Genomic DNA, 26,790 nt, shown 5'->3' with positions numbered 1-26,790 from the left:
ACAGTAACGTTGCAAAAACAGGCATGCTAATGTTCTAATCTCTAGCTCTGGAAATAACACAAAAAAAAAAAAAAAAAAAAAGCTAAATAGGCAGTAAAGTCTGCACATTATTTAAACACAACAAAATATCCACAAAGGAAACAAACAAAACAAACCCATAATGCATTACCATGATGATGACCACACTGCATAAAGAATAGTATTATTGGCAATGCACCAATCTTACATGTGTGTACAAGACGAAGGCAGTAATCTGTGAAATAAAGCTACAGTCCAACCATGGTTATCTAGAGGAAAATAGTTTTTCAGCTTCTGTGTTTTACAGTTTATCAATTCAATATTACATACGAGAGAGAAGGTGAACTACAAGCATGAATTTAGCTTTTTCTTTTTCCCTGTGAGAATTAAACAAATAGGAATTGATGTAAAAGGAACTAAGGCATGTGCATGAGGTCTTAACATTTCACTGTAGAAACAGACCCATGATTATTTTTATTGTTATTATTTTTTTCAACCTTTTCTGTTGCTTTTTGTCTTTTTTTTTTTTTTTTTCCTGATGCAGTGGGGTGGTGTGTGAAATTTTTTTGAGGTTTCAGTGACTGTGACCCCCCTCGATTAACCTTAAAAACCCACAACCGACCATCATTTTCTTCCTCGCAATCTCGAGTGAGGAGATTACGCTTTACTTTCGTTGCCGTTCATCTGGGGAGCCTCGTTGGGAACTGTCTTCACCTCGGCAGTGGCGTTCTTCACCTCTGTCTCGCCTTTAGTGTTATCATCCTTCACAGTCTTACCACTACGGGGACAAACAGAGCAGGGAGAGGACCAGAAAGAGACAAAAAGAGAAGAGATTTTGTTAAGAGCAATTCACTCTGTCTCTGTCTCACAGCTAAACTATGTCTGCGCTCTGAGCTGCCTTTTGTGTCATTTTTCAAAGAAAGACAGAGGGGGGGGGGGATCTGGGGGAAAACATGCAAGATGCTTTGAGGGAATTTGTTTTCCCTCCTGGAACTGAATGCATTTCACACATAATGGGATCAAGCTCACTATCCTAGCCAGACATCAAATAAGAGCACATGGATGTCACAGCTATTTTCAAGGAACAATGAATGCCGATGTGGAATGAGACAGGGCCAGTACAGTAGACACAATGTATGAAGGAATGAAAGACTGAGGCATAACCTACAACACAACCTACAATACACAAGGAGATTACACGCCGTCTGGACTGAGCTGGGAAACAATGGGTACAGACTTTAAAGCCATACATCACTGCAGTCTAACATTTATGGTGTTAGCATGTGAACCTCTGTTGGAGACATTTACAGCAGTATACTGCTGCTGCGGCCTCCATTTTGAAAATGTGGTGTAAAATGTTACACTTCATTGCCGTGCTACATGCTTTCACCTTTTCTTCTGTCCTCAGGGTTTATAACGATCTTAATCGATACCTTTCTCCATCCTCCTGCCACGTATGCATGCTCTCTGCGGGCTTAATAAAGTTAGGTCAGGGACTGTCCTATATTCAGGATCCATAAATACATCCATCCCCGCCAGCCTGTCTACTGACACAGGCTGCCTATAAATACCTGCAGACTGGAGCGTTTGAAACTTCGGCCTTGGATGTTAGTTTAAATAATATATTGTGTCCATTCGAAAAGGAAGGAGGGAGGGCTCAAGCTCCACTAACGTTGAAATGTTCAGTACATCCCACAACAGTTCACAGCAAGCGAAGCAGAAGAACAAAAAAGGAGTCGTCCAGCTGTGAGCATCAAAATGATTCGAACGTTTTATGTCACATTTGTTTGTCAAACCAAATTTAGAGGAATATGAATTCCCACTAATTCTAATGAGTTTTCTAATGAACTGACAGACATGGATGTGCTGACTTTGATCTGCCGTCACTTGGCTCTCTCACAGCCTGCACATTTTTCACCTTGAAATGTTCTTAGCTGACTGGCTTAGTCTCCAAATTATAACGGCCCACATTTAAATGAATCATACTGAGTCTGAGAGAATCTTATAAACATCTTCCTCAAGTGTCTGACCTTTAAATGGTCAAACAGCTTCATGCTGCACATCTAAAGCGATGCCAGCCTCAACTCCGTGTGCACTACATCACTTCAATGAAGTTCATTAGTCTTTTAACCGGTGCCCTTTAATCCGCACCTTTCGGTGGCCATTGTTATCTTAAAGCAATTGAAGTATTTCAAACTAGCACTAATTGAAGGGAAGTGAATTGAAATGCTGTTCGAGTGTGTTCAGTGGCAGCTTTATGTAATCCACTAAAATATACCGCAGTCGGGGTTCTACAGGTGATGGAAATGGTACTTTTTCACTCTGAGGAGAAAAACAAGGATCCCAAGGAGGAGCAAACCACCAAAAAAAATCCACCGGAGGCATGACAAGATATTTAGGCGCTGGGATGCTGAAGAAGGATCACCATATAGATCAGTGAGAGATCTCTGCTTCAGGGCCGTCAAAGAGTCATAAAGAAAAATCCCTCCAATGACAAGTTTGGTTATATCAAGGTGATGTTGAGCTGACAAGAGCTCTGCTTCTAACTAGCTCTCAACTCCCCATACTCCATCACTGACATCTGCCTTCTGCCTATCCAAGTGTGCAAAATATGAAATGGAGGAGAGAGGGAGTGAGGAGCGATTGTCAGTAAGTCCCTGTAATTCATCTTCTGCCACAGCTCTCTCATTATCCTCACAGGCTGTCAGGGATCAGGAACATCTGAAAACTCTTCGGGGAAAATCCTCCAAATGATAACCAATTACAGCGCCACATGTTTTAGACAGGAATTAAAACAGAAAATAGAGTCGTCTCTGGGTCAATTCAGAAATCTGAAGTTTTATATATGTGTGTATATATATATTTGCCTTCAACATCTATTATCCTCCAAATTGAAAAGGATACTGAACAACGATGTGGTGCTTCTGTGGTCCGTTTGTCAAAAGTACTTAATTTACTTGAACATGTTAATTCACGGCTGCGCTGTAACAGTGAAACGGTGTCTCTCTGCTTTCATAGTAAAGTTAGAAATTATTTCTTCTATTGTGTTTATATGCAGATGAGCAAAGCTGACCAACCTGACTGCTTCGCTTCAATTCCCTTCTTTGCCCATGTCATTTTATTTCAGCTTCTAGCTGTGTGTGGAATCGTTTTGTCGGCTATAAGTAGAGAAATAACATAATATAGAATATAAACTGGATTTATTCTTTATATATGCTTGCGTGTGAATCCTTGAGGTACTGCTACTACTCATGCAAGCGCTGCTGGATGACCTGGAGAGTGAATAAGGCGGTTACATCATTCAGCTCCATGTCGCCCGTGATGACGCAGTGACTGGTTTATCACAGAGGTTAAACTGAGGTGAATGGAGAATATGAAGAGGTTGCATGGTGGCGAACGAACAAGCAGAGGATGGAGGTGGTGGCTGAACTGAAGACAGGGATACACTGGTGGCATCCCAGTAGATCCGTTTCTTCTAATGCCATTTACCTGCATGGCCAACATTTGGCATTCTTAAAGGAAAAATTCACCCTTAAACGTTCATGTCACACAAATATATTTTGGCTTTGTCCCCAATTTCACTTCCCCTCCTTAATTATTTTTTACTTATATGTTTATAGCTTCCTAAATCATTTGTTAAAAATATTTTTATGGTACCGCTGGTTGGACAGCCCGCCTCTGAAAATCAGGGCAGGTCTGTAATCACAGCTGTGGTCCCCTTTCAGACAACAATTAGATTTTCTGGCTGCATTCACTCAGGTTTAATGAGACTGCAGTTGGCAGAGACACTTGTATCTCTGCCTCTGGATCTCTTCCTACAATATTCCTCTAGTGGTGCCAGGCCCACGGCCAAACACACTTTCAACAGGTGACCAGGCACCACTGTCAAAATCTACTGCAGTGCTTAAGAGCACGGCTGAAAGTGTTCGGGACTGACATTGTTTGGCTGATCTTATAACTTAGGTGCACGCTTGGGTTCCTTCGCAGCGTAATGAAGATGAAAAAGGTTTGATCTGCAACTTAGAGGAGTTTGGCACCTGTTTTTGTGTTCAGGCAAGCTTTTCAATTCTCCAAAGAAATGAATGCAAGGCCAGTTAATTTTGCCTCTTCATTCTGTCCTTAATGATTTCCAAATTGAAAACATACCTGAAAGTCCATATCAGAAAACGTTTGACTGTCATCAGAACCCCACAATAAAATAAAGCAAAACTCTAAATGTTTATTTCGTGACTTATTCCTATAGACATATCTGACGACTGCAGAATTGTGTATGTGGAGGTGGGACATTGATTTCAGGGTGAATTTTTCCTCTACCAATGGCAGACTGATGGGTTATTGGGATGTTTCTGGAATAAAGGTAACAAGTTGAGGAATGTGGAAATGGAAGTGTTCATACTCATTTTGAGCCGGTGGGGTGGAGTCTGCGCACGGGGCACTAGGAGCATCCTTGGTCGGGCCATCTACTTGTAAGTCCTTATTCTGAGTGCTGTCAGGGGCTTTGACTGGGTCACACTGGCTCTGTGGACCGTCAGCATTAGCGGAGGGCGAGCTGACTGGCTCTGACACAGAGGGCACTGGGTTGGACGAGGGGGGGGCTTTAGGTGTGTCGCTCAGGTCGACCAGGGGCCCGACATCAGGTTGGGGGTTAGCTTTAAGTGAACTGGACTGGGTAACAGGGCAGTTTTGGGGGGAGGACTTGGCGGGGGCCACTTTGGTAGGGCTGGAGGCGCTGGTGGTAAGCGTGGTGCTCTCGCTAGCGGGACTGCTGTGCGCCGTGCTAAAGCTCTCGGTAACTGAGTTAGTGGCAGTGGAGGGGATCAAGTTTACCACCGTGGAGGTGGTGTCTGCAGCAGCGGGCCTGTTTGGTGGGAAATAGCAGGACAAACAGGGGAGGACAGGGAGGGGTGGGGAGTGGACAGAGCACAGAGCCACCGGAAAAGTGAGGGAAGAAAAGAAAAAGGACAACAGAGAAATAAGGGAGTGGGGGTGCAGGTCAGGGCATAAACAAGGCAGAGTGAGTACCACTGTGCTAGAGTGAAAAGTAAAATCTACACAGTCAAACTGTTAGCAACAAACTCTGTGGAGGGGTAAACAAAAAATAGCACAGATATAAAGAGTGTGGGCGTTTCAGGATTTCAATGTTAATATGCTTCTCATAACAAAACAAGGACTAAGGGGGAGCCAGTGTTTGTTGGACTGAAATGAAATACAAGGTTCTGTGTGAATACAGGAAATCTAAATTTGGTGACCTTTAGGCCTCCAACATAATAAAAGCAACACTATAATGGGCATACCATGAGTCAGAGATTGATGACTCTCACTTTTTTGTCAAAGTGAAATTCATTGATCAGTCAAAATGTCGCTTGGTGTGTCGTGTTCACGGTACAGACTCTCAGACTAATCTGACAATAACTGACTCTACAGTCAACTGTCCTACACAATCCACAGAGACACAAGTCCTTAGTCTACTCACTCTGGTTCTGTCAAGGGTGTGGTCTCATTGGGCTCAGTGGGACCCCCTCCTTGGTTTGGGGTGTGTTCTTCCTCTGCTCTCACCTCAACAATGGGCTCCTTAGACTCATCCTTCCTGTTGTGAAACGGTGACGCACATTTTGCAGAATAACTCAGTGACATTGATATTGAAGGTCGGTATTCAATATGTTCACTACGAGAAGCCACACTCGCACAGGCGGAGGAACTATTTAGTCCTGTTACAACCCACTGACGGGACTGGAAATGTCTATGTTGAGGAACACTCTGGTGATCAGTAGCGTTTTAAATCAGATATGATTTTGAGTTAATGGGTTGAAACATACAAACACACCGATGTGTTTCTTTAAGCTGTCAAGCACATCTGAGCATCCCCCACCTGCATCCACCTGCAGGCTCTGATTGTAGGTTTCCCCTGGGGGGCTTGTTTGTTAACATCACACTGCATTCTGATTGCTTGCTGGGGGTGACATGTTTAGATCTAAGGTAAGACATCAGTTGTGTACATGTCACGATTCACCCTCAATATATCTGTTACCTGGAGCTGTGGAGCTTTAACCTGTGTTTGTTGTGCTGTGCTCTGAAGTTCGGGGCTGGCGTAATGCAAGTATAACAATATTGAACTAAATTTTTGTCAAACACAGGCTCACAAGTTATAACTCCATTTTATATTTACGAGACTAATCTGTTCAGTAAACACTTAATGCAAACGTCATTGCCAACAACAATAAAAAAAAGTCCTAGAGTATGATTTCACACCTCAGCAAACACAGCAGGTGGAATTAGTCTACAAAACATTCCCTGAGCTGCCGTCTGGAAAGGTAGGAACTCACTTTACTTTTAAACTGATTCATTTTGTCAGATTGTGAGTCAAACAGATCCAACAGTAGCATTCACCTTTGGCCAAGTTTGCTTTTGTTTTATCTGCTTTGGTCTCTTGAAAACAAAAGTTTCTGATAATTTTTGTTAGATTGTGATCTTTTTCTGTTGGTTCATCAGTGTTTGCTAAACCTTCCACATTAATCACAGCAGTTTGTTCACACTCACTGACTGGTGAAGCTTTAAAACATTATAAATATAAATGTCATGAAGGTGACTTACGTGAAGGCTGCCTTGCCCTCCTCGATGTCCTTGGCCTTGGCACCAGGGCCGGCCTTCCCGCAGAAGTTAACGGCAATGCACATGAGGAGTCCGCACTTGTTGAGGAAATAGCAGGTGACATCGACGCCAACCAACAGCAGGAAAAAGACAACAATGAGGATGCCTACGATGGCTCCAGTGCCGAGGCCTGGCGTGCCGTCTCTGGTGTCTGACGGGCAAGGACAGGGAGAGGGGACACACAAGCAAAATAGGCAGAAAAGAGAGGAGGAGAAGAGGAGTTAGGAGAGAGAAAAGGGTTTAACATGAAGGAAAGGGGGACAGAAAGAAAGTTAGAAAGAGAGGAGGGAGAGAGATGATGAGGAATGCAGTCAAAGCTTCTTAATAAACTACTTCAGGTCTCAGTTGTCTGGACCTCAAGTGTGTCAAATCTTTTCTGAAGGAATTTGGAGCTAAACCGTATCTGAGCCACAGGAGAACTAACATGCTGAAGCAATAAAACCTTTTAATGACACAGCAACTTGATATTTTTACTCTCTAAGTCACCGCCACACACTTGAACTGTTCAATTTCACAATCAGAAATTTTCAAATAAAATAAAAACACATCTGAAGGAGTCTGAATAAAAAGTGGATGTAAAAGACATTGAAAGCTCTAATTGAACGATAGCAAATGCTCACACTTCACACTTCGATGCTAATAATTCACCGGGCCTAATAACTGCCTCGTGACATGTTTTATAAACCGTATTAAGATTTTTCTGACACGAAAACTATCCGTGAATGTGAATTTATGCAAAATTAGAAGGCGATCCGTCCTGTAGCTGTTTGCGCCAGAGGAAAAGCCAGGGGATCACTAGAGTCATTTATCAAAGTCACTGTCGCTGAGAAATTACACTTATAAACCAGTTATGTTTGGAGGCAAGCATAATTGCTGGCAGGGTTGAAACACAGCACTAAACTATCGTACACTGTGGGATTTGTGGTTGAGCTTTTCTGGGAAATCGTAGTATATGAAGGTAAATTTGAGGCAAAAAGGATCAGGATAGGTTTTTTTTTTTTTTTTTAGCCATATTGATAAACTGGTGGTGCTGAGATGATTTAAATGGTTTTGTTTTTCTCCATTCAAAAAAAAAAAACCAAAACAAAACAAAACCCAACGAACAAACAAATATAATATTATCTGAACATTGTCATATGATAGATCCAAAGAAACAACATAATATTTCCCACAATGCTTTATATATTTGTATATTTCTTTTTGAATTAAAGCAGAAAAATCCACATTGTTACCAAAATCTTCAGGCAGATCACCAGAAATCAATTCAGTAAATACACCGAAGGAAACAGCAGTCACACATTTTTTCTCTTTGGAAAGACAACTGCTAGTTTAGGCCATGTGGCTCAGAAATCAGCCCTCAACTTAACACTTTAATAAAGTCAACATTGGCTAATTTCAATCTCTGCTTTGGGGGAGAGCCTGCGCATCGTTTTATGTCAACATACACAAACAGTAATCACATTTAGAACTCCAATATGAGGTCAAAGTGCAAATGCAGGTTATTTTCTCACTAAGATTATTCTACATAGACAAATGCAAATGCCATTTATAAAGAGGATGGAATAAACAGGATTTGGCGGTCCAAAGCGGTTCAGGCTTTGCAGCTTTGCATTTCAAGAATGGCTCTCACCGCTCTAGTTATTCGTTCTGGCATTTGTTGAGAGGTTAATAAAGCCAGGCTAATGAATGGCAGTCAAATTTGCATCTTGCATGAAATCTGCAAGTGCATTTCAGCTGGGAGGGGGGAAATATATAAATACATATATTATCCATGAAATATTTGGTGACCTCGGTAAGGTTATTAAAAGATTTAGAAAACGGCTAGCGACTGAACTGTCTGAAGACATTTGAACCTCAGAGTCAGATTTTCATTCCGCGGGGACAAAGCACAAGCTACTTACCACAATAGATGGGAAAAGAGGAAAGGAAAAACATTTGTAGCCCAAAGCTCGCTCACAGACTCAGAAAGCTCAATGGATGTGTAATCCTCTGATTGGGAAAAAACCTTTTTGAACTATATTGATCCCTGATATACATGAGGGAGTAGGTTGGCCTTTAGGCAACAACACAGAGAACCGGCTGAATCATTTCTGAGGTACATGTGAAGTTTCTGCAGTAGAATTGCAGAACTGGTGGCGGGCAGGCTGAGGAGAGCAGGAATGCAGCTCCTGTACGAAACAGCCGTTTCATGTCTCATAAAAGAGCATGAGTGGAGAGCACCGAGCTAGAACCAGGAGAAGTGGCATTTCATCTACAGTCTAATATCATCTCATATTACCCGAAATGATCAATATCATTACTAAAATCAAGATTACGCACGTGGAACGTGAAGTCACTACACAATAAAAAACCAGCAATGAATGAAGAAACAAACAAAACACATCAGCACTTTCAGGGCCAACAATAACGAGTGACGTACTCGGATTTGAGTGTCCAATGTCGCTGATTGGTTTAGCACCTGGCTCCTGTCCTATAACTTTTCGATAGGTCCGGTTTATGTGACACCTTTACCACTGACATGTAAAATGTCCAGACTTAACGAGATGACAAGCTCTGCCTGAACGCACCATTAAATACCTGCTGAACACAAATTAATGACGGCAACAGTTCTCATGGCCTCTTGTGAAGTGGATCCTGTAAACAATTGGCAGTCTGTAGCAGATGCATTCCAGTACAACAGCCAAACCTTGAAACTCTGCAGACCGCTGCCGTGCTGCAGGCTTCACAATCACTGATAAAGACCATTTCCAAATTCCTATCCACTGCCCACAAACTTCTGTTTATGTGCCCGCTGCATTTGTTTGACAATTACATTTTCAAGCGAAAGCAGAGGCCGCGGTCCATCAAGACATTTCATTTAAACCATATTCCTTTTTTTTTTTTGCTGCACATTTCCTTTGTTTGTTGTGTCAGAGAGGCGTCAGTGTGCCAACGCTGTGTACTTATAGGTGACTAAAGTCGAGCAGACAACATTTGTTTTTTCCTCTGCCCATTCCTTCATTTGCATTTTAACAGGCACAATAAATCATGATGCATGTATTCACTGCTGGGGGGGGGGGGCTCTGAGAGCACAAATCTAGGTGTCAGGTTGGACTAGACAACATTTCTCTTTACAGGCTTGTCAGGTACAGTACTGAGCCAGTTTCCCAGAAGATGGCTGATAACAGGCTATATGTGATAAACCTCAATTTCACTGAAAGCCACACATTCCTGGGAAATCAATAACTGGTCCGGCACGGGCAGTCTACCACATTTGTGTACCGGTACACGGAAGAAAAACCCTCACATTGGCAGTTAATTTACATAACATTATAGCACTGAAAGGGGCCGTCCAATGGTGGCTACTGACAGCGATGCATTTCTAGCACAGTTTTCCATTTCACCTCTCAAGCTGGGCCTGACCCATCGGTGGCTCTGTCTTTACAAAAGCATGTGGTAAAGGATTTTGGAACACACAGAAATGTTTTTTAATTTACATGAAAGCCAATTTCTAAAGATACCAATTATGCTGGGCTGGATTTAAGAGAAATGGGTATAAAATGAAGTCTTACATATGTACGATGTACTCACATTTAAATGAAACCACTGAATGTCGCACAAGAGGAGTTCAAAGCGTTTTTACAGTCAACAGAGTGAGGCAGCGACTATTTCACCAGAGGGACCCACTTCTGAAAAATGAAAAGAGCCGTCTTTTTGCAATGTAGCGCAGCGAGGATTAATCAGATCTCCACATTGCTGAGACCAAGAACAGGAAATGTTTTCCTCGACATACTGCTTTGGAGCAAACATTGTGGACAGAGGACAGACGGTTTGATTCCAGTTACGACCGAGGTGCAAAACAGGGCAGACACGCCAAATGTCAGCTGCCCTCACTGGAGACTGTGGCATCACCTGACCAAAGAAACCACAGCTTCATCCAGCAGTCCTGCTGAGGTGCCACCACACCGTGACTATTTCTGACTGAACACTAACAGTCCTGTGTATGCCTGTAAGGTCGCTATGAAAAAGCAAAACAAAAACTGATTTATATTTTAATGGAATATGTGCACTGACTAGTGCCAATTTATATTCTTATAGTTTTCTGCATTTCATTATGTTAATTATTAATCATCAGCATGCGTCGCGTTTTCTTTATGTTGAAATCATTTTCTTCCATTCAGAAACATTTTACACTTTTAACCTGCATGAGAATAAGTTTGTGTTACAGAACTGGGACAAGTCCTCACTCTACTGACAGTCTCATGCGACCTGAAGGATTCCCAGGGACTTCATGGTTTCAACACGCCTTTTTTCTTTTTGTATTTTAGTGTTTTTTACTGATGGGACCCCTCCGTGGGGAAAACATCTAACATGAAGGGCAGTCAGACCGAACATGGCTTTATAGATTGGAGCAGGTAAATACAGCTTCTATGTGAGACTGTTGGGGAAATACCTCCAAAAAAATATAAATGTAAACCTTCAGGGAATCAGAAAATTTATAAAGTGAATCACCTTTTAATGATTTCGAACTGATAAGAATTTTCAACATCCACGTTGACAAATGCATCTTCGAATGCATGCTCCAGTTGAAACTCTAAATCAGCCCTCAGCTCTGTTATCACTACCCTCTTGGTTCTTTTTCTTTGGGTGTTGCACTGACCTCATTTGGCTCGATAAAGTTTCTTCAGTAATTCCCATGTTCGTACTGTCCACCACAGTGTGGCACTGCAGCACCATTAAAACGCAGCACTCCCAGCAGAGCGATGCTGACAGCTGACTCCCTCTCTGACTGATTAAGATCTTTAGAAATTCTTCATGCAGGAAGGAGTATGGGGGCTGGATGGCATTTCGAGCATTTAAATGAAGTTTTCAGTTACTAAGGAAGCCACAGCGAAGCATATCGGCTGGAAAAATATAAACCTCCAACTCACTTCGATGGAGTGGAAGAGAAAAGGGGAGAAACCTTGGAGATATAATCTTTTAACTTTGTGTCGATATCTTAATAGTGACAATTATAAAAATAATACCTGATTTCTCACACTGCCTTTGCTGTGCACAAAGAAGCTTTCATTTGATTACAAAACAAACCCAAAAAAAAAAAAACAACAGAAAAACATGATGTCTTCTGGAATAAAAAGCCAAGTTGGGGGAAAATGACAAATTAAAATGATAAAAGATGCGAGAGACAGTGGAGGAACATCTCTAAATTACAGAATAAATCAACTCGCAGCTGCATTTCTTGGTCTTAGCTTGGTCTGAACTCGTACAAATATGCATCACATTAATCATATTGAGAATGCGAGCTGGTAAAATATTTTTGGTGGTGCACAGAGACTGAATCCCAAACTCCAAAGAATAATGGCAGCGCTTTGTCAACTCTCCGTACAGGGGAGCCATTTGCCTCCAGGAAGATATATAATCCATTTACATACAATGCATAGCAAGTCTGATGCACACATTTAGATGATGGCCTTGATTAGCAAAAATGAAAATCACTCAGCCCTGATCAGCAGCTCAGTAGGCACTGATGAACACCAGGAGGGACCAACAAGTGACAAAAAACACCTCAAGGGTGTCGTAAAGCCTTATTATCTCAGTGACAAATGAAACACCAGGGCCAGGGGAAGATAAACACAAGTCTCATTTCAGCTCCCAGCTCAGGATGGGAGGAAGTTCAGAAGGCTAATGGTTAGTATGAAGAGATGTCCAATCAAAAAAAAAAAAGTCTACTGTGGCTCTTTTCTATGTGATAACATAATTCTTCATCTTTCTTCTTGTTCCTGCCTCGGGAAACAGGACTGTGCCGCATATGAAGGTTATTCTATGTTCACATCGATGAGGTCAAAGTAAGAGAGAGCATTTTATGGTACTTCTCCAGCCTGAGTCACAGGAAGAGAGCCTCTTGCACTACAGTCACCTTGGCATCGCCTCCAAAGGCCCCTTCAAAAGGTTACAAATCACAAGCTAAAATCTCTGACATTTACTTATTTGGGACTGAAGTGCTCTTTGTTGGAGATGCTGCTTCAAGGCGACCTTGTGAATTTCTGTATTTCAAAAAGGAAGTCAAGTACATGGTATATTCTGTGTTAAAGCACTTAAACCCATCGGATCATCTTAGCTCAGCAACCGACAACAAAAAACATCTTTGTTCGGTATTACCAGCAAATGATAGATTTTTCTGTATTTCAACTCTATGCTGAAATCCAAGAAAAAGCACAGGTGGGGAAAAAAAACCTCATTAAAAAAAAAAAAAGAAAAAAAAAAAAAGGCCTGAATGCCACCAGGGTTTGTTTCTCCGTTCACGACTCTTCTCGTGCCCAAAGTAAACATGAATCCAATGAATCCACCGTCTCATTTGGTGCGCCACCAAGCATCCAGCTGACAGGAATTAACAACGAGTGACTACGAAAACGTTTTCCGTTGTTTTCATTAGCAGGACAGAGAAAACAATCACCATTCACGTCTGTCTGATTACTGAAAATGTATCAATGCTTTATTAATTCTCTCACATTGAACTGTCGTGGATCACGGCTGTAGGTGATGTATGCATGGCGCTCCCTCACCTCCCCTGATTCGGCAGCTCTTTAATGCATTACAGAGCCGAGTGTGGAACAAATGGAAACCGCATAGAGGGCTTTGGGTACGCTACAGATCTCTGGCTCCTGGCTATCAGTGTTAAACATCGATAAAAGATATTATTTGATCTCCACAAACGCTGCCACTGTTGGGGGGGGGAAGCAACAGGGTCATTTGATCAGATGTGTAACAAGGTGTTTGTTTGTATTTCAACAGCCAGAAACCTCCAGCAGCCATGTGATGTATGGCTCCTCTCTGTCAGGAGCAAAGGTGGAATGAGCCTGCCACAATACTACAAAACTGGCAACAGGGAAATTGATTTGGGTCAACAAATCATGTCATTTTGATTTTGACCCCCCCTTTTTTAACTTAACCTCAGTTTTTTTTTTGAGGGATGATTTCAGAGTGCAATTCCAATCCCCGACTCTGGACGGGCTGCTGTGTGCTTTTTCATAATTCCTGACTGAGCACTTTGATTTCATGCTTAGATCATGTTTGTTTGCTAATTATTTTCAAAATCTGCACAGCAAACCTCATCCTGTTGCACACCTGATTCGTTTTTGCTAACAACTTGCTTCCAACAAAGATAACACTGTCACTTCTTTGTTTGTGTTGGAGCCAACAGCTCATAGCGATTTAAGTTTACGGACTGCTGCGGTGGCAATTCTTTGTTTCACAACATTTTACTACAGACTATTGCAAAACCCCTATACAATACACACCATTTGTTTACCATTTGTTCCTTTGTCTTCAAAAAATGCATAGAGCATCATCTGCTTTATTCAGACTATAGCCAGGCTTCTATTCTTTCAGCATCTGGGTTTAACAGTCGCGTGTGGTGTAATGCAACACTGAATGCAGAATACAGACATTTTGTTAAAGCTCCAGATGAAAAAAATAGAATAAAATAAAAGGTGTCAAAAATCCAGGCCATGAACAGTCAATACAAGTCAGCACTGTGTCACACATCTTAGTATGTATAATAGCTCAAGCTTCAGAAAGCCATTACTTTCATGAAACAAAAAGAAACATAATTTATTTCAACCCTACAATGGTTACATGGAAATACACTGATACGTACTTACAAAAATGTCTTAGAATAAAATAATTTCACATTATTGAAAATGAGATTTTTAGTGTCTTAACAGCTGTTGCGTTTATGCGTTTTTAGACATTTCTCTGCTTTCAGGTAAAAAGAGAACATGAACCGTCAAAAGAACAGCTGATTTCTTATATTTCTTGAAGATCAGTTTGAAAACAGAACGTACACTTGTCACAAAACATGATTAGTTTTTCTGCACAACCTTCTGTCCTTTTCCAACAAGGCGGTTACATAACAATGTATTTGAACGTGAGCATAATATGTAAAGATGCCGAGTAATAAAGTATCTTGAGAAAAAAAAAAAAAAAAAAGAATACTCTGATCATACTTGATATTAAATGTCTCTGCAAATGTTATCTATCCTCATTTTGTACAGTGGGTCCTTTCGAGCTTGTATCCAAAAAGAACTGAAATTAGGCACAGCATTTGCACTCATCACCTGGTTAACACATTCATAATGCTTGAACTGGGGAGATCTGAAGCAGCTGCATAGCACATTCATGAATACTGGATCATGCCTCGTGTCAGCTTTCATGCAGTTTTCATGCTTTTATGTCATTTGTGACATAAACGGTGGAATGACGTGTCTGTTTAATAGGCAATAAATTCCAAAAATAAAAGTCTCTTTGTGATTGCCATTTCTGGTCAAAACATTGTAGACACATAAGTAAAAGATGTAAGATAATTAATCTATTTATCGCCCCTCTCGAGATCACATTAAGGCATTATGAATGTGTTACTAACTGTATATACAACAAGGCGGCAACGCTTTGTTTACAGTGAAGCTCAGTTGAGCACCCATGGCCAACTTGTAAAATTGACAAAACCCTCTAAGTTTCCTCTTCCTGTGTCTTTTCATTTACCACATGAAATAAAAGATGAAAAATAAAAACAAAAAACAAAAAAAAACTGAATCTAAATCCCCAAAATTTGAGAATGATGCAAGTACTGAGCACCCTGTAATAACGTCATGAAACCGATGTCTTGACTCTTCAACTTTTTTTTTATTTTTATTTTTTTTTTAATCTTGTGTGTGGCTGCACAAGGGTCAAAAGGCATAGAAAGCAAACGGGTCTGTGCCCAAAGATTTCAAAGGCTCAGACTCTCCTCTTTCTCCTTGAACAAAATCAGTCTATGAGAACCAGTGCACAGTCAGCACGGACAGCAGAAGAGCTGCCAGACTGTACGTCACACATCGGCAACCAAGGGTAGCTGAGGTTATTGACCAACAACACACACATTTCAATATCCATACAGAGTTGTTTTTTTTTGTGTAATCATAGCAATAAGGAGTGACAAGAAAAAAGAAAAACACAATAAAGGCACAAACAGAGAAAGAAATTTGTGTGTATGACAATGTCATGGTCCATAGGTGCCCAAGAAGATCACACATGAAGACAGGAAGAGGACAGGGAGAAAAGGGGGGAAACAGGAGAGAAAGAGGGAAAAGAGGGAGAGAGATAGAGAAATAGGTCAGAAATACAGAAATCCAAGTCTGGAAGGTTATTAGAGACTGAACCGATGGGTAAAAAAGGAAATCTAAGTTAAGGGATCAAAGTAAAAAAGAAGTCATAGCATGTTAGTAGCACGGCAAATGACACGTGGCTCATGGCAGGCATGAGTGGAAGGTTGCACAAATGAAGGTAATGGGGGAGGACAATGGGAGGGAAGACGTTTCAAACACACCGACGCCAGGCCTTCCTGTTCAAATATCTTTTATATAAACAAGAGAAGATTTGGTGCAGGTCAGTGGCAGAGTTTAGGAGAAGATAGACGACGACCTGGATGCCAGAAGGCATCCGCATGAGTCCAGCTATTATCTCTCGTTCATAATGGCCAGTGGTGTAATGCAAAGTATATGCAAGTACATGCTGACTTGCCGCTGATGTATCAACCTCATCCGAAGGCAGCATTAAGTCACCCATTAGCTCATTAATGGAGAAATTATGTACACAATGCGAGTTTTTAGTTTTTTTTTTTGTTTTTTTTTTGTATGTATCATTGCAGAAGCTAAAGGCTGGCATATTGACTGTGAAAGAAAAAAAAAAACAAAACCCAGAAGATAATTTGAAGGTCCAATCAGCAGCTCCCTCCTAAGCCCGTAGAGTAATTATGTTGGAATGGTTCACCATTGCAGCATCAGCTACTGAGTCGCGGTCCAAAAGCACACTCGCTGTGCAGGACCACAAAGGGATCTATTTGTTCAGATGAACGAACTGTTCTGTAAAATTGTAACTTAGCATACTCGCACATTATCAATAAAATAGCAGCTTTCTGGCGGACTTCATGATGTGATTGACTTTTGCGACTTTGCAGAGACAGTCTTAAAAAAAAAAAAAAAAGGAAATAAACAAATCTTTTCCTCATTATTCTTATCAAACAGTAATCCGGGTGGCATTATGTTGCTTCCAAACCATATTTACTGTTGCAACTCACTGGAATATAGATGATATTTTGAGAAGACAAGGTTGGAAAAACAGGTCATAAAGATAAACAAAATGGAGATCATTTTAACAAAAGAGCAGAGATCAGCAAGTCAAGGGGTGCTTTTGTTCAACAAATGCTGCAGCTCCTCTGTGATTAATAACTTATATGCAGGCAGATGCTTGGTGTGAACATGTGCACGTCTTGGAAGGAGAAGGCAGAGCCAAATTTACAGCAGAGGCACTTCTTCAGCTACCATTACACCACTGGTCATGGCAGGAGGAATAGCCCATGCAAACCACATATCCAAAACAGAAGCTGGTTATGAAGGTCAGGTCTATGACATGGATGATGTTAGAAAAACCGCAGAGGTTAAGAGATGTTTTTCTTTTTCTCTTTTTTTGGTAGTTTTACTCCAATGCCAACCTTAGCTGGGGAGATTTGGATGGATCGTTTGTCAACACCTGCCACTTTTGTGTCCATGTGAGCAAATTTACACAACCTGTGTTTATTTTGACCAACACTTTTGGCATGAGAACAATGACAACGTTTTATCTCGCCACAGCTGGACAGCATTTTGCCCCCTGCGAGTCTGAGGCATGCAAATGCTGCCCAGGTGTACCTGCAGAGAACGGAAATTACACAGGCCACATGATGTAAACGTTTTTGACACGACAGATTGAACAGATCACTTTACCTTTTCAAGGAGAGGTAACTTAAGACTGAGCGCTTTCACTCTGAAATGCTTTGAAGTCGTGTGTGTGAGACTATCATTTGCGCTTGGATTTGAACAGCGAAAAAACTAAATCAGAATTCAAACAGGTTGAGATTCAACACATTGCGTTCACAATTTGAGTCGCGCCAATTTGGTGCACGGAGCCTCTACGAATTTACCGAGCAGTAGCTGTTTTAGGCCAACGTGAGCAGAAACAGCTGTGAAACCGCCTGAAATTCAATTCTGATGTCGGAGCTAAAAATAAACCTCAGCAATTTTCCATATGCCTTGAAGTGGGAGAAACAAAACAAAACAAAAAACAAAAACCAACAGCAACTTGGAAGAAATACTGAAAAATATACAAAAAAAAAAAAAAAAACCTAAACAAAACCACCCCCCCAAAAAAAACCCATTTAATTAAAGTAATTATGGGAATTATAGGGGGACTGACTTGGATGAAGCCCATGTAAACTTCTGCTCTCGTAGCATTATAAGTGATCCAAACCTCCCACTGCTATATGGCTGTTTCCCAGCAAGCACATAAAAAAGAAAATAACTGCTTTCTTTATGTGCCATGCACTGGCAGCTGTTGCTTTTTAGGGTATTGAGTAAAGAACAGGCGAAATTAATCAAGTTGGAAGTGGCACCATGCAAAGATTGTAAGGGCTGCTTCCCCACCTAACTAGGCCACACACTGTATATTTCAGGTCAGTCGTGGACCCTGAACTGTGAGACGCACTAAACCTGAGGAAGAGTGGAAGAGGCTGACAGAGAGAATAAAACCGGAAAAACAACGAATGAGGCGACCAGGGAGTTGAGGGATGAAACAAAAATAGAGAGGGGGATGAAGAGAAACGTAAGACAAGGACAAGATACTTGAATAATGACTCGACACAAAAACCTCAAGCTGTCTTATTAGGTAGGATCTGTCTGTAAAAGTAGGGACCCATCGAGGGACTTTGCTCTAATGGTATCTATCCTTTTGCTGAGATTGCCACCCGGCGGGAGCTGTTCCTCCAGAATCCCACTGTTTTACACTCAGTGGACTTTTCCTAGTATCATCAAATCCCAAGTAACCCCCCACCCCCACCCCCATACCCCCTCAAAAAAAAAATGTTTGTCCCATTACTCACTGAGTCTGTAAATACTTTTTCGACTTGTGGCCTTCATCCCCAAATCCATTTATCGTCAGTGAAGAAGTCTGCAAATCTTTGGTAACAGGTCACAAATGTATATTTTCATTTTTAAAAAGAGGCCAACTAATCTCGAAAAAACAGCTGGGTGCTTTAGTTTTCATGCATACATTATTCAGACAGGAGTAAAGAAGGCATTTGGTGTGGATTATTTGCTGCCACAGATTAGTTTTGGGATTTAGTCTAATTACGGTATTGTAAATTCTACCAGGTTCATTTATTTTTTTGTCTTTCCTTCAGTTATTGTAACGGTAGTTATCTATTGTTCTTTTGTTCTGCTGAACGACCTCCGTGTGCTGGACACGTGCACATTGGGTGCACAAATGAGCCATTCTGACATGTTTCCTTTCAAAAGTTCCTGCATTTCCACCACTTGCAGACATGTAAACCGTGTGTGCTCACGGTCTCTAAGTCCATTATGAGGACGCAATACCTGAGAAGGCATCAGATTATGTGAACATTGTGTTTTTCGAATGCTAATAAATAATGATTAATTCTTCTCTAATCTTTTCTAATTAAGACCTGCAGGGGACAATTTAATTAGCTTCACATCTAGTTTGAAATGTTCATTAGCTTCCTTGATGTTCACTTGACCTGTTTGAAGTAATGAAAATCCCTTAGCTAGAGACAAAGTTCTGAAGCTGAAGGTGAGAATGGAAGGAAGGAAGACAGGATGACACAGAGAGAAAGAAATTTTGTATTTTATCTTCGCTTTTTCAATGGAAGATAAAAGGGTGGTTGGACGAGAGAGAAATTTAAGCTGCTGTTAAATAGCTCAGGTGTGTGGTGATGGGGAGGCAGCCCAAGTTAAAAATGTGCACCGTACACACAGCACAGCGGCAGAGCAAAAGGCAGACCGTGACCGCCTCCGTAGAGAAGTGTTTGGTATCAAGTGGACCAAAAAAACGCTCTGGGTCTGACTGATATCTGCCAGTTTTTAATTGGTCACCGAACTTGAGTAGAAATGCTAACTTAAAGAGGAGATACTGAGCATCTGGGAGAGGAGAATACGTGATGCCGAGTTTTATCAGCGAGGAGAGAGAAATGCATCGCGGACGCCTCGGCTCTTCACATGGATGCAAGTGCTATTGTTGACCTTGTGCAGCCTGGTATCTCAAATTTTGTGAAGTGAGCACAGTGTTTTGAAATGCAAATCAGGGGCTCTATGAAAGAAAAACGTAGAACTGGGCTTCTTCAAGAGGAAAGGATTAGCTGGAGGAGACATAACGGGAGACAAACAGACGTTTGGCATTAACAGTAGAAGGAAAATGAGAACAGGCCACGCTTAGAATGAAAATAAACTTCACATGACCCAGCTTCGAGCCACGTGTGCATTTTCACTCTTCACTGACTTTTGAGAAATACGTGGCACGGGAGCTGTATGACGACAACACGAGCAGATGTTACCGCTGATAAGCTACACAACCGAACCCACATTCAGACAGACTCAACTATAAACTAGAGTCTTGTATTTCCCCAGGAAGCTTTAAAACTTTATTATCTGACGTTTTTTTTTTTTTTTTTTTACTTTTACATGTTTTTCTTAATGGCTTGTTTCTTGTACCGTGAGATTGTGCTGTCTTTGTTTTGTGATTATTTCTTGTTCCAAGAGCTCTCTTGGATACGAGATCTTAATCTCAATAAGACCATGAGACTGCCTGATTAAAATCTACTATATAAGCAAAAAGAAAACAAAGAAAGAAAATGTTCCTCTACATGTGCTCTTAAGATCATTTTTGGAGCTGTGGAGGACTGGACTTTTGGACTGGATTTTGCATGCTTAAACTTACTTGGCCTTTTCAAGTTGAATCTTATTCTAATTTTAATACTCTGCTCAACATCTGTACTGCAGAGGAATGTCAAAACTTTCTCTGCTACATAGCATGGAAGCAGAAATAACAATTCCGCAGTCCCAACAGCACCAACACTCACATTAAACACTGAGCCAAAATAACATCTCACTGGCCGCATTTCATTTATTATAATTGCTGTGCATGTAAGATTTATTTCCCTCTTAAACAAGGGTTTTAATTTTCTGTATTTACCCATGAGATGAAAAGCTCCATTACCGTATCATATCCGGTTCCTGTTGCTATAGCACATTATTTTCATGCAGGAATGACTTCAACGCATCATGTGCATTTCACAGTTTGTGCTCATTTCACAGAATATTACAAGATCATGCTGTTTCTTGTCATTTCAAACCGACTGCATAGGCCACAATATGCTTTTTTAACTTCAGCGCGTCGTGGTTTTTCACTTTGTTACCAACCGCATCCAATAAGCAAAGTAGAAACAACACACCTCTCCCTATCAATAGACAGACAATACAAGTCAGACCCTAAAGCCAGCGAGCTTTAAAAAAAAACCCTGTAGGAGTGTATGGATTGCACTAATAGAGCCTTTCAGGTCACGGTGGAAGCCTTTGTGCACTGTGGCTGATGTGTGCAGATGCTCAGGGTGGGATGATGGGAATAATACCTGGGATGGTAGTTGGCTCTGTAGCTGTCCGGACGGAGAGGACACCAGGCACGGACTTGCCCCGCTGATTTTCTGCCACCACGTGAATCACATACTCTGTATTCCAGTCCAGGCCGCTCAGCACCACATACTCACTGCCATAGGGGAGGCGGATCTCCGGTTTCCATTCAGGCACATGCTTCTGAGGAAGGAATGTAGGAAGGGGGTGGCAGCTTAAAACCAAGCAAGAATCTAGTCATTCTACACAAGCACAGAGGAAAGGGTCATTTTAGATTATTTGATAATGAGTCTATTTTTCAGGTGTTTGCTGAAGATAAAACGAGCCAATTGTTCTCCGATAACTTCAAAAACTCCACAGGCGAAGGGCTTACAGCAAGTTTTTCATTTTTATTTTTCAGTATCACTCGATAGTATCTTGGCCCCGAGGATTGTGTAGCGCTGTTCTAGCACAAGACAAAAAGCTTGTGAAATTGGGGAAAATCTGATGTTGAGAGAAATCACCATTTATCATATGCAAATAGTTCCAAAAAGGGGAACAGTGGTTGTGTAGTACGGCAACGTTTCATCCGTTTTAGGGGTTGTTCCGTTGAGCCATGCGGGGACTAATCTGTTAATAAAATCTCAATTGAGGGAACCCAACACAACCCAGACATGCCAAATGTTGTCTGACAATATGGAAGAAGGACAAATGAAGTCTGCCAGGTAGTGAAGGAAAGATTCATCACTTAGACACGAGGATCGATATCTATTTTATCTACTTGCACTAAAAAAAAAAAAAAAAAAAAAATGTCGTAGCTTTTATTCCCATGATATCCAAAATATTTGAGTTTGCACACGAAAAGCAGAGGGAGGTAGCTGGTTGTGTTCAAAGTTTATTTTGCTGCTGAGCTTCACGAAAAGGCCTCGGATGCAAATTTTTGATAGTTTAAGGCACAAACTGAATGTGCTGAAAACTTAAGGTTACATTTACTAAAGCCAGTTAAATAAGCACGCTGATTGAGAATGGGTGTCAGATTCCACCCATCAAAACGAGGCTTAGTCGCTGGCAGCGCTCCTTCCGCTTGGTATGTAATCAAAAACGCTTGTCAGTATTTACTGGTGGGACGCCAGCGGAGAATCGCAGCTTACTGGTTATTCTGTCAACACGTTTCCTCTGCTGACAACCTCCCTGATGAAAAACGGCTCATTTTTCCCTCTTAGTAAAGAAAAGCAACAAAAAACACTTGGGCCAATGATTATACTGTTGTTTAAAAAGTATAATTTGGTCAGTGAGGGAACAAAATTATATTTTATAGAGTACAAATTGTACGGCTACAAAAGTTGACGGGTGCGTTGATGTGCCTGGGAAATGTTGGCAGGTGTATTTTATTTTTTTGACAGGAGATAAAAACTTGCTTCCTGCTTCCATTTGGTTTAATGAGTGTTTCGAAAAATTGTTCACATTTTGCATTTTATTTTACGAAACAATTACGAGAATTGGACCCCAAAAAAAACAAAACGAAACAAAACAACATGCAGGCCAGAAAAGTGGTGCTATATTACCTCCTTGCCCAGTATACTCACAGCCTTGTATTTGATCAGGTAATGTTTAATGGGGGAGCCGCCGTCGTCCTGCTTGATCCAGTTGACCTTAAGAGAATTGCCCTTGTTTTGGACCCTGGCCTCTAATTTGGGAGCACTGGGTTCCCCTACACAGGCGAAAAACCAAGAAATCACCATTAGTGGAAAAATGTGGTTGCTGTATCAACATGTTTTTGGCCACTAAGCACAAGTAACCTTGTCAGTTTCTAATATTCCTAATGTGTTCATCTGTCTGTCGTCAAGGTCACCTAAAGTGAAACATAAATTGATCAGGTTTGACTGAGTGCCAGTTCAGCCTACTTCATTTCATTTTTTTTCCCTGATGGGAAGGAAACGCACGTAGAGGTACAGATAATCAAAGCCTGCCCTTTGTTGACTTGATGCAACATGAGGCTTTTTAGAGCCGTTCTGCTGCCCTGCTAAGCTGTTAAAAGACAAGAGCAGAAAAATTTCTTGATATTTTGATCTAAAATTCACCGCTCCGTTTTAGTGTATGCTGACTGATCGCAAACTGCATGGTGCCATATTAGCACAGTGCGTGTTCTCATGAAATAACTGCTTTTTTCTGAAATAATAATACATTTTTAAAAAGGCTAAGCTTGTCTGGCGTTTGATACCCCTCCCACACTTATCACCATCAATCTCCGGCCGCTTGCAGTTGTAAGTCAGAAGTTGTAAAAAGTTTACACCTTCAAGAGCTGAAGTTCAGGCGAACTTGTGTCTGTCTATCCTCATAATCAACGTTTGAAATATTGTGAGAAGAAAAATGGGCAGCAGGGAGGCCGCCTGAGGAGAAATATCATTTTTCATTCCAATGGTCGGCATGTCTCATAAAACGTTTGACTACAAATGATCTCTGTTATGCCAACAAGGTTAAAAAAAATAAAATAAGAGGGAAGGTTGAGATTGATGAACGGGCCACACAGTTTCTGACTTTGACATATGAGACGAATGTTTATTTCCTGTTTCTTCAGATTTATTTTATTTTTTTTAACCATGGCCGTAGTCTTTATTGTAGCTCCTCACTTCTCAAGCCAGCAGGGAGCGAAAGAGTCTTTGAATAAGAAAGACAGATTTTGGGTGGAATATCCTTTTTGGTGAAGCTTGAAGGAAAGTAAGAGCAGCCGGTGGCTGAGGTGTTGCTCTCCTTCAGGCTCCTCATTATCTGCTCTGTCCTCTTGAGTAATGACTGCTGGGTCGCTGGATAATGAGCCTGTAGGTCCTGATAGGACATGTTACTCTATTACTATTAATAACATTTACATAGTCTTGTGGGAACGAAGGTCAAGTTGTTGTACATGTCACGACGTTGGCTTTTACTCTCATGTCACCGTGAAGTCTGTTAGGGAGCAGCCCAAAATCAATTACTGTACATATTGGTTTCACTTTTTGTTATGTTATTAAATGACTGCCTCGTGATGTGAAAGTCTTTGCCCAGTGTTAATAATCTGATAATAGCCCCAGAGGGATGTGGCCAAAAAAAGGTATATATTAATATATATATATATAGTTTACGACACAGTGCAGGTTTAAATGTATGCCATTGCAGGTCATTAAGTGGGCAAGGGGAAAAAAGCCAACCAAAAAACATTTGCATGCATTGAAAATGCACACAAGAAATGCCAATGTTGTTCTTTTTCAAAAGGAACTCTTTCACATCTCAAAAATCTGCGTTAGTGGCTGGAATTAATTAAATGAATATCCATGAAGGCACTTTCTCTTCATCATACATGATCACCAGAGCGCACTGCCTGAAAACTGCATTCCACTAGACGGCGGGTGGAGGGGGGGGGGGTGAGTCATGGCAGGTGCTGGAAGTGAATAAAACAGTTAGTAACAGCAGCAGCGGTACATTCAGCAGGGTTATCCACGAGCATCATTCTGGGTTAGGTGAGAAAAAAAAAAAAAAAAGTTTCTGAGGCTAAAACAGAGAAAGGCGCAGTTAGAATGACAAGTTCCACCATGCAGGCTGGAAAATTGTTGTGGGTGCCGCTTGAAGTGAGCAGGGGGACGGGCAACGTGGAGCGTTGGAGGTGTGCTTCCACGTGTTCCTTCTTCCAGCATACACTGAGAGGTACCATTCAGACATATGTCATACATGATGTTGTTTTTTACTAATGCTGGAAAAAGCTTTGTGATCCTGATATCAGAATTTCAGTGTTTTACTCAAAGCAGCCAGTCCTTTCTCAATCCATCAGACTCTTCTGCATTTAGGTCATTTAACTGTGGCGGTGTTCAGTTTCCAATATGTATGTGTGGATTAAAGTAGATGCGACACCAGAAACGGAGACACATGCAGACAGGGAGAACATTTTCAAAGGGAAACGGCAGAACAATGAGAAGAAGGATGCAACAAGAGAAGAGGAAATAAAACTTGCATGCTGCAGTAATGCAATGCTGTGAGACCAATCAGGAAAACACTGTGAGCTACAGTGCATCGTTTAGAGGAAAATAAGAAAAACAAGCTTCGAGAATGAGGACCATGTTTACTAATCTGTGCAATGCAGACTGCAGTCAGTTGCACCTGTGATGCTTAAAAATGATTCATCACACAACGGTAGACAATTGTATATATAGCACAGATTTGGTATTGAAATCTGCCATTTCTGGAACAGAATTTTAATCTAATCACAACTAATTCATCTAAGGGCTTATGTTTCCAACATCTAATGCGACTACAAAACACTTTAAGTTGATGGATGGTGCTTTTTAAATAACTTTGCCATGCCTAAAAAAAAATCTAACTTCTAATCCGGGCTTTCTACAAACAAGAACAAGAAAAGGCACACCAGGGCATCAAACATAAAAAGACACAGTGTGTGTTTGGAATAAAATGGAGCTGCTCTTCCCGATTCTCTCTTTGCCAACTAATCCAGGCTAATATGAGGCTAAATGATTTTGTTCATCCAGCTATTCCACTTATTTATTTGCAATTTTGGTTTATATTTTGGCCAATAATTGGAACGATCTGATAAAAGGGGAATTAAAAAAAAAAAAAAAAAAGATTGGAAACCTTGATCGCTCCTGTATGATCGTCAGGCGCAGCACCACGGCTTATAGCTTTTAAATAAACCAAAGTGAGAGAAAAGAGACTTTTAAGATTTTAAAAGATCGATGGAATGAAAATGTGCGAGCCCAGTTATGTGCTGATAATTCAATTTTGCTGTGTTTTAAAGCACACATTCGCTTTTCAGTGAAATCATTTCAAGAGTCACAAGTGCCTCTATGAAGAAGCAGAGAGAGCCCATATGTGAATATGAGTTCACAGATGGGAGGCGATAAAAAGTCCTTTTCACGATGCCGTTAACTTTGAATCAGCCTGCACTTTTGCAAATCTGAACTGTGGTAAACGCTGTGACGGAAAGCTGCAGATTCAACCCCATTTTAACCTGCTATTAACGTACACCTGTTATATGGATATCCTGTCTGCGACAGGACAAACAGATGCTAGTGCAGGTGTGAATGTAGGCGAAACACGAGGGGTCAAAGAGTTAAACAATCACATTAAACTGCCTCAGTTAAACACAATAAAGGCAATGTGGCCCTGGTGTGCTTTTCTTACATTATTATAAATATTTAACAAGGCACTGCGAGGCAAATCGTCTACTGTTACGGAAAATGGGCAAAAGTCTCATAGCTGGCTTGAAGGAAGAGAAAGTCTTCAGATGAATGGAGGTGATGAAACACTGCTGGAGTGAAATAATGCATGTTTGCTAAATCTTTACTAAATATCTACAGAATTACCTCAAGATGGATGAAAAATGGCCAAATTAAACAAAATAATAATAATCAAAACAAAAAAAAAAAAGTTTTAATGTCTCTTCTACAGATCTAGCGAAGTGTCCTGAATGATCACTGCTGATGTTATGATGATCTCAAACTAAAAAAAAAAATGAACAAAAATTACCTTCTGTTGGCCAGCGAAGACGACATCATCAGCACCATGCAAGAGCCACATGACAAAGTCACATGATGTGCACGCACATGATTGGTTGAAAAGAAAGGAAAATATAGAGGAGGGGGAGTAGGGGTGGACATGGGGAAGGGGGGGGGGGGTCACATGGGAAGGGGTT

General features: G+C 41.0%; 1 protein-coding gene across 2 annotated transcripts in view; it reads right to left on the bottom strand.

Annotated features, from left to right (window-relative positions):
* Window positions 1–483: 483 nt before the first annotated feature.
* Window positions 484–26,790, bottom strand: part of ncam1a (neural cell adhesion molecule 1a) — a 220,519-nt gene continuing 194,212 nt past the window's right edge. Inside the window, exons 14-19 of one of the 2 annotated variants that reach the window (XM_029518980.1) lie at window positions 26,625–26,627; window positions 22,700–22,824; window positions 21,137–21,317; window positions 6,610–6,817; window positions 5,492–5,605; window positions 484–796 (exon numbers count right to left, since the gene is read on the bottom strand). In XM_029518980.1, coding sequence (XP_029374840.1) covers window positions 676–796; window positions 5,492–5,605; window positions 6,610–6,817; window positions 21,137–21,317; window positions 22,700–22,824; window positions 26,625–26,627 — 752 coding nt within the window. In that variant the 3' untranslated portion in view covers window positions 484–675. The remainder of the gene's footprint in view (window positions 797–5,491; window positions 5,606–6,609; window positions 6,818–21,136; window positions 21,318–22,699; window positions 22,825–26,624; window positions 26,628–26,790) is intronic. The other variant, XM_029518981.1, reaches the window with a different exon arrangement.

This window comes from Echeneis naucrates, chromosome 14 (genome assembly GCF_900963305.1).
Source record: "Echeneis naucrates chromosome 14, fEcheNa1.1, whole genome shotgun sequence".
NCBI classification, from domain to species: Eukaryota; Metazoa; Chordata; class Actinopteri; order Carangiformes; family Echeneidae; genus Echeneis; species Echeneis naucrates.
The sequence above is the reverse complement of the archived record's forward strand: the minus strand, read 5'-3'. Positions and strand labels throughout refer to the sequence as shown.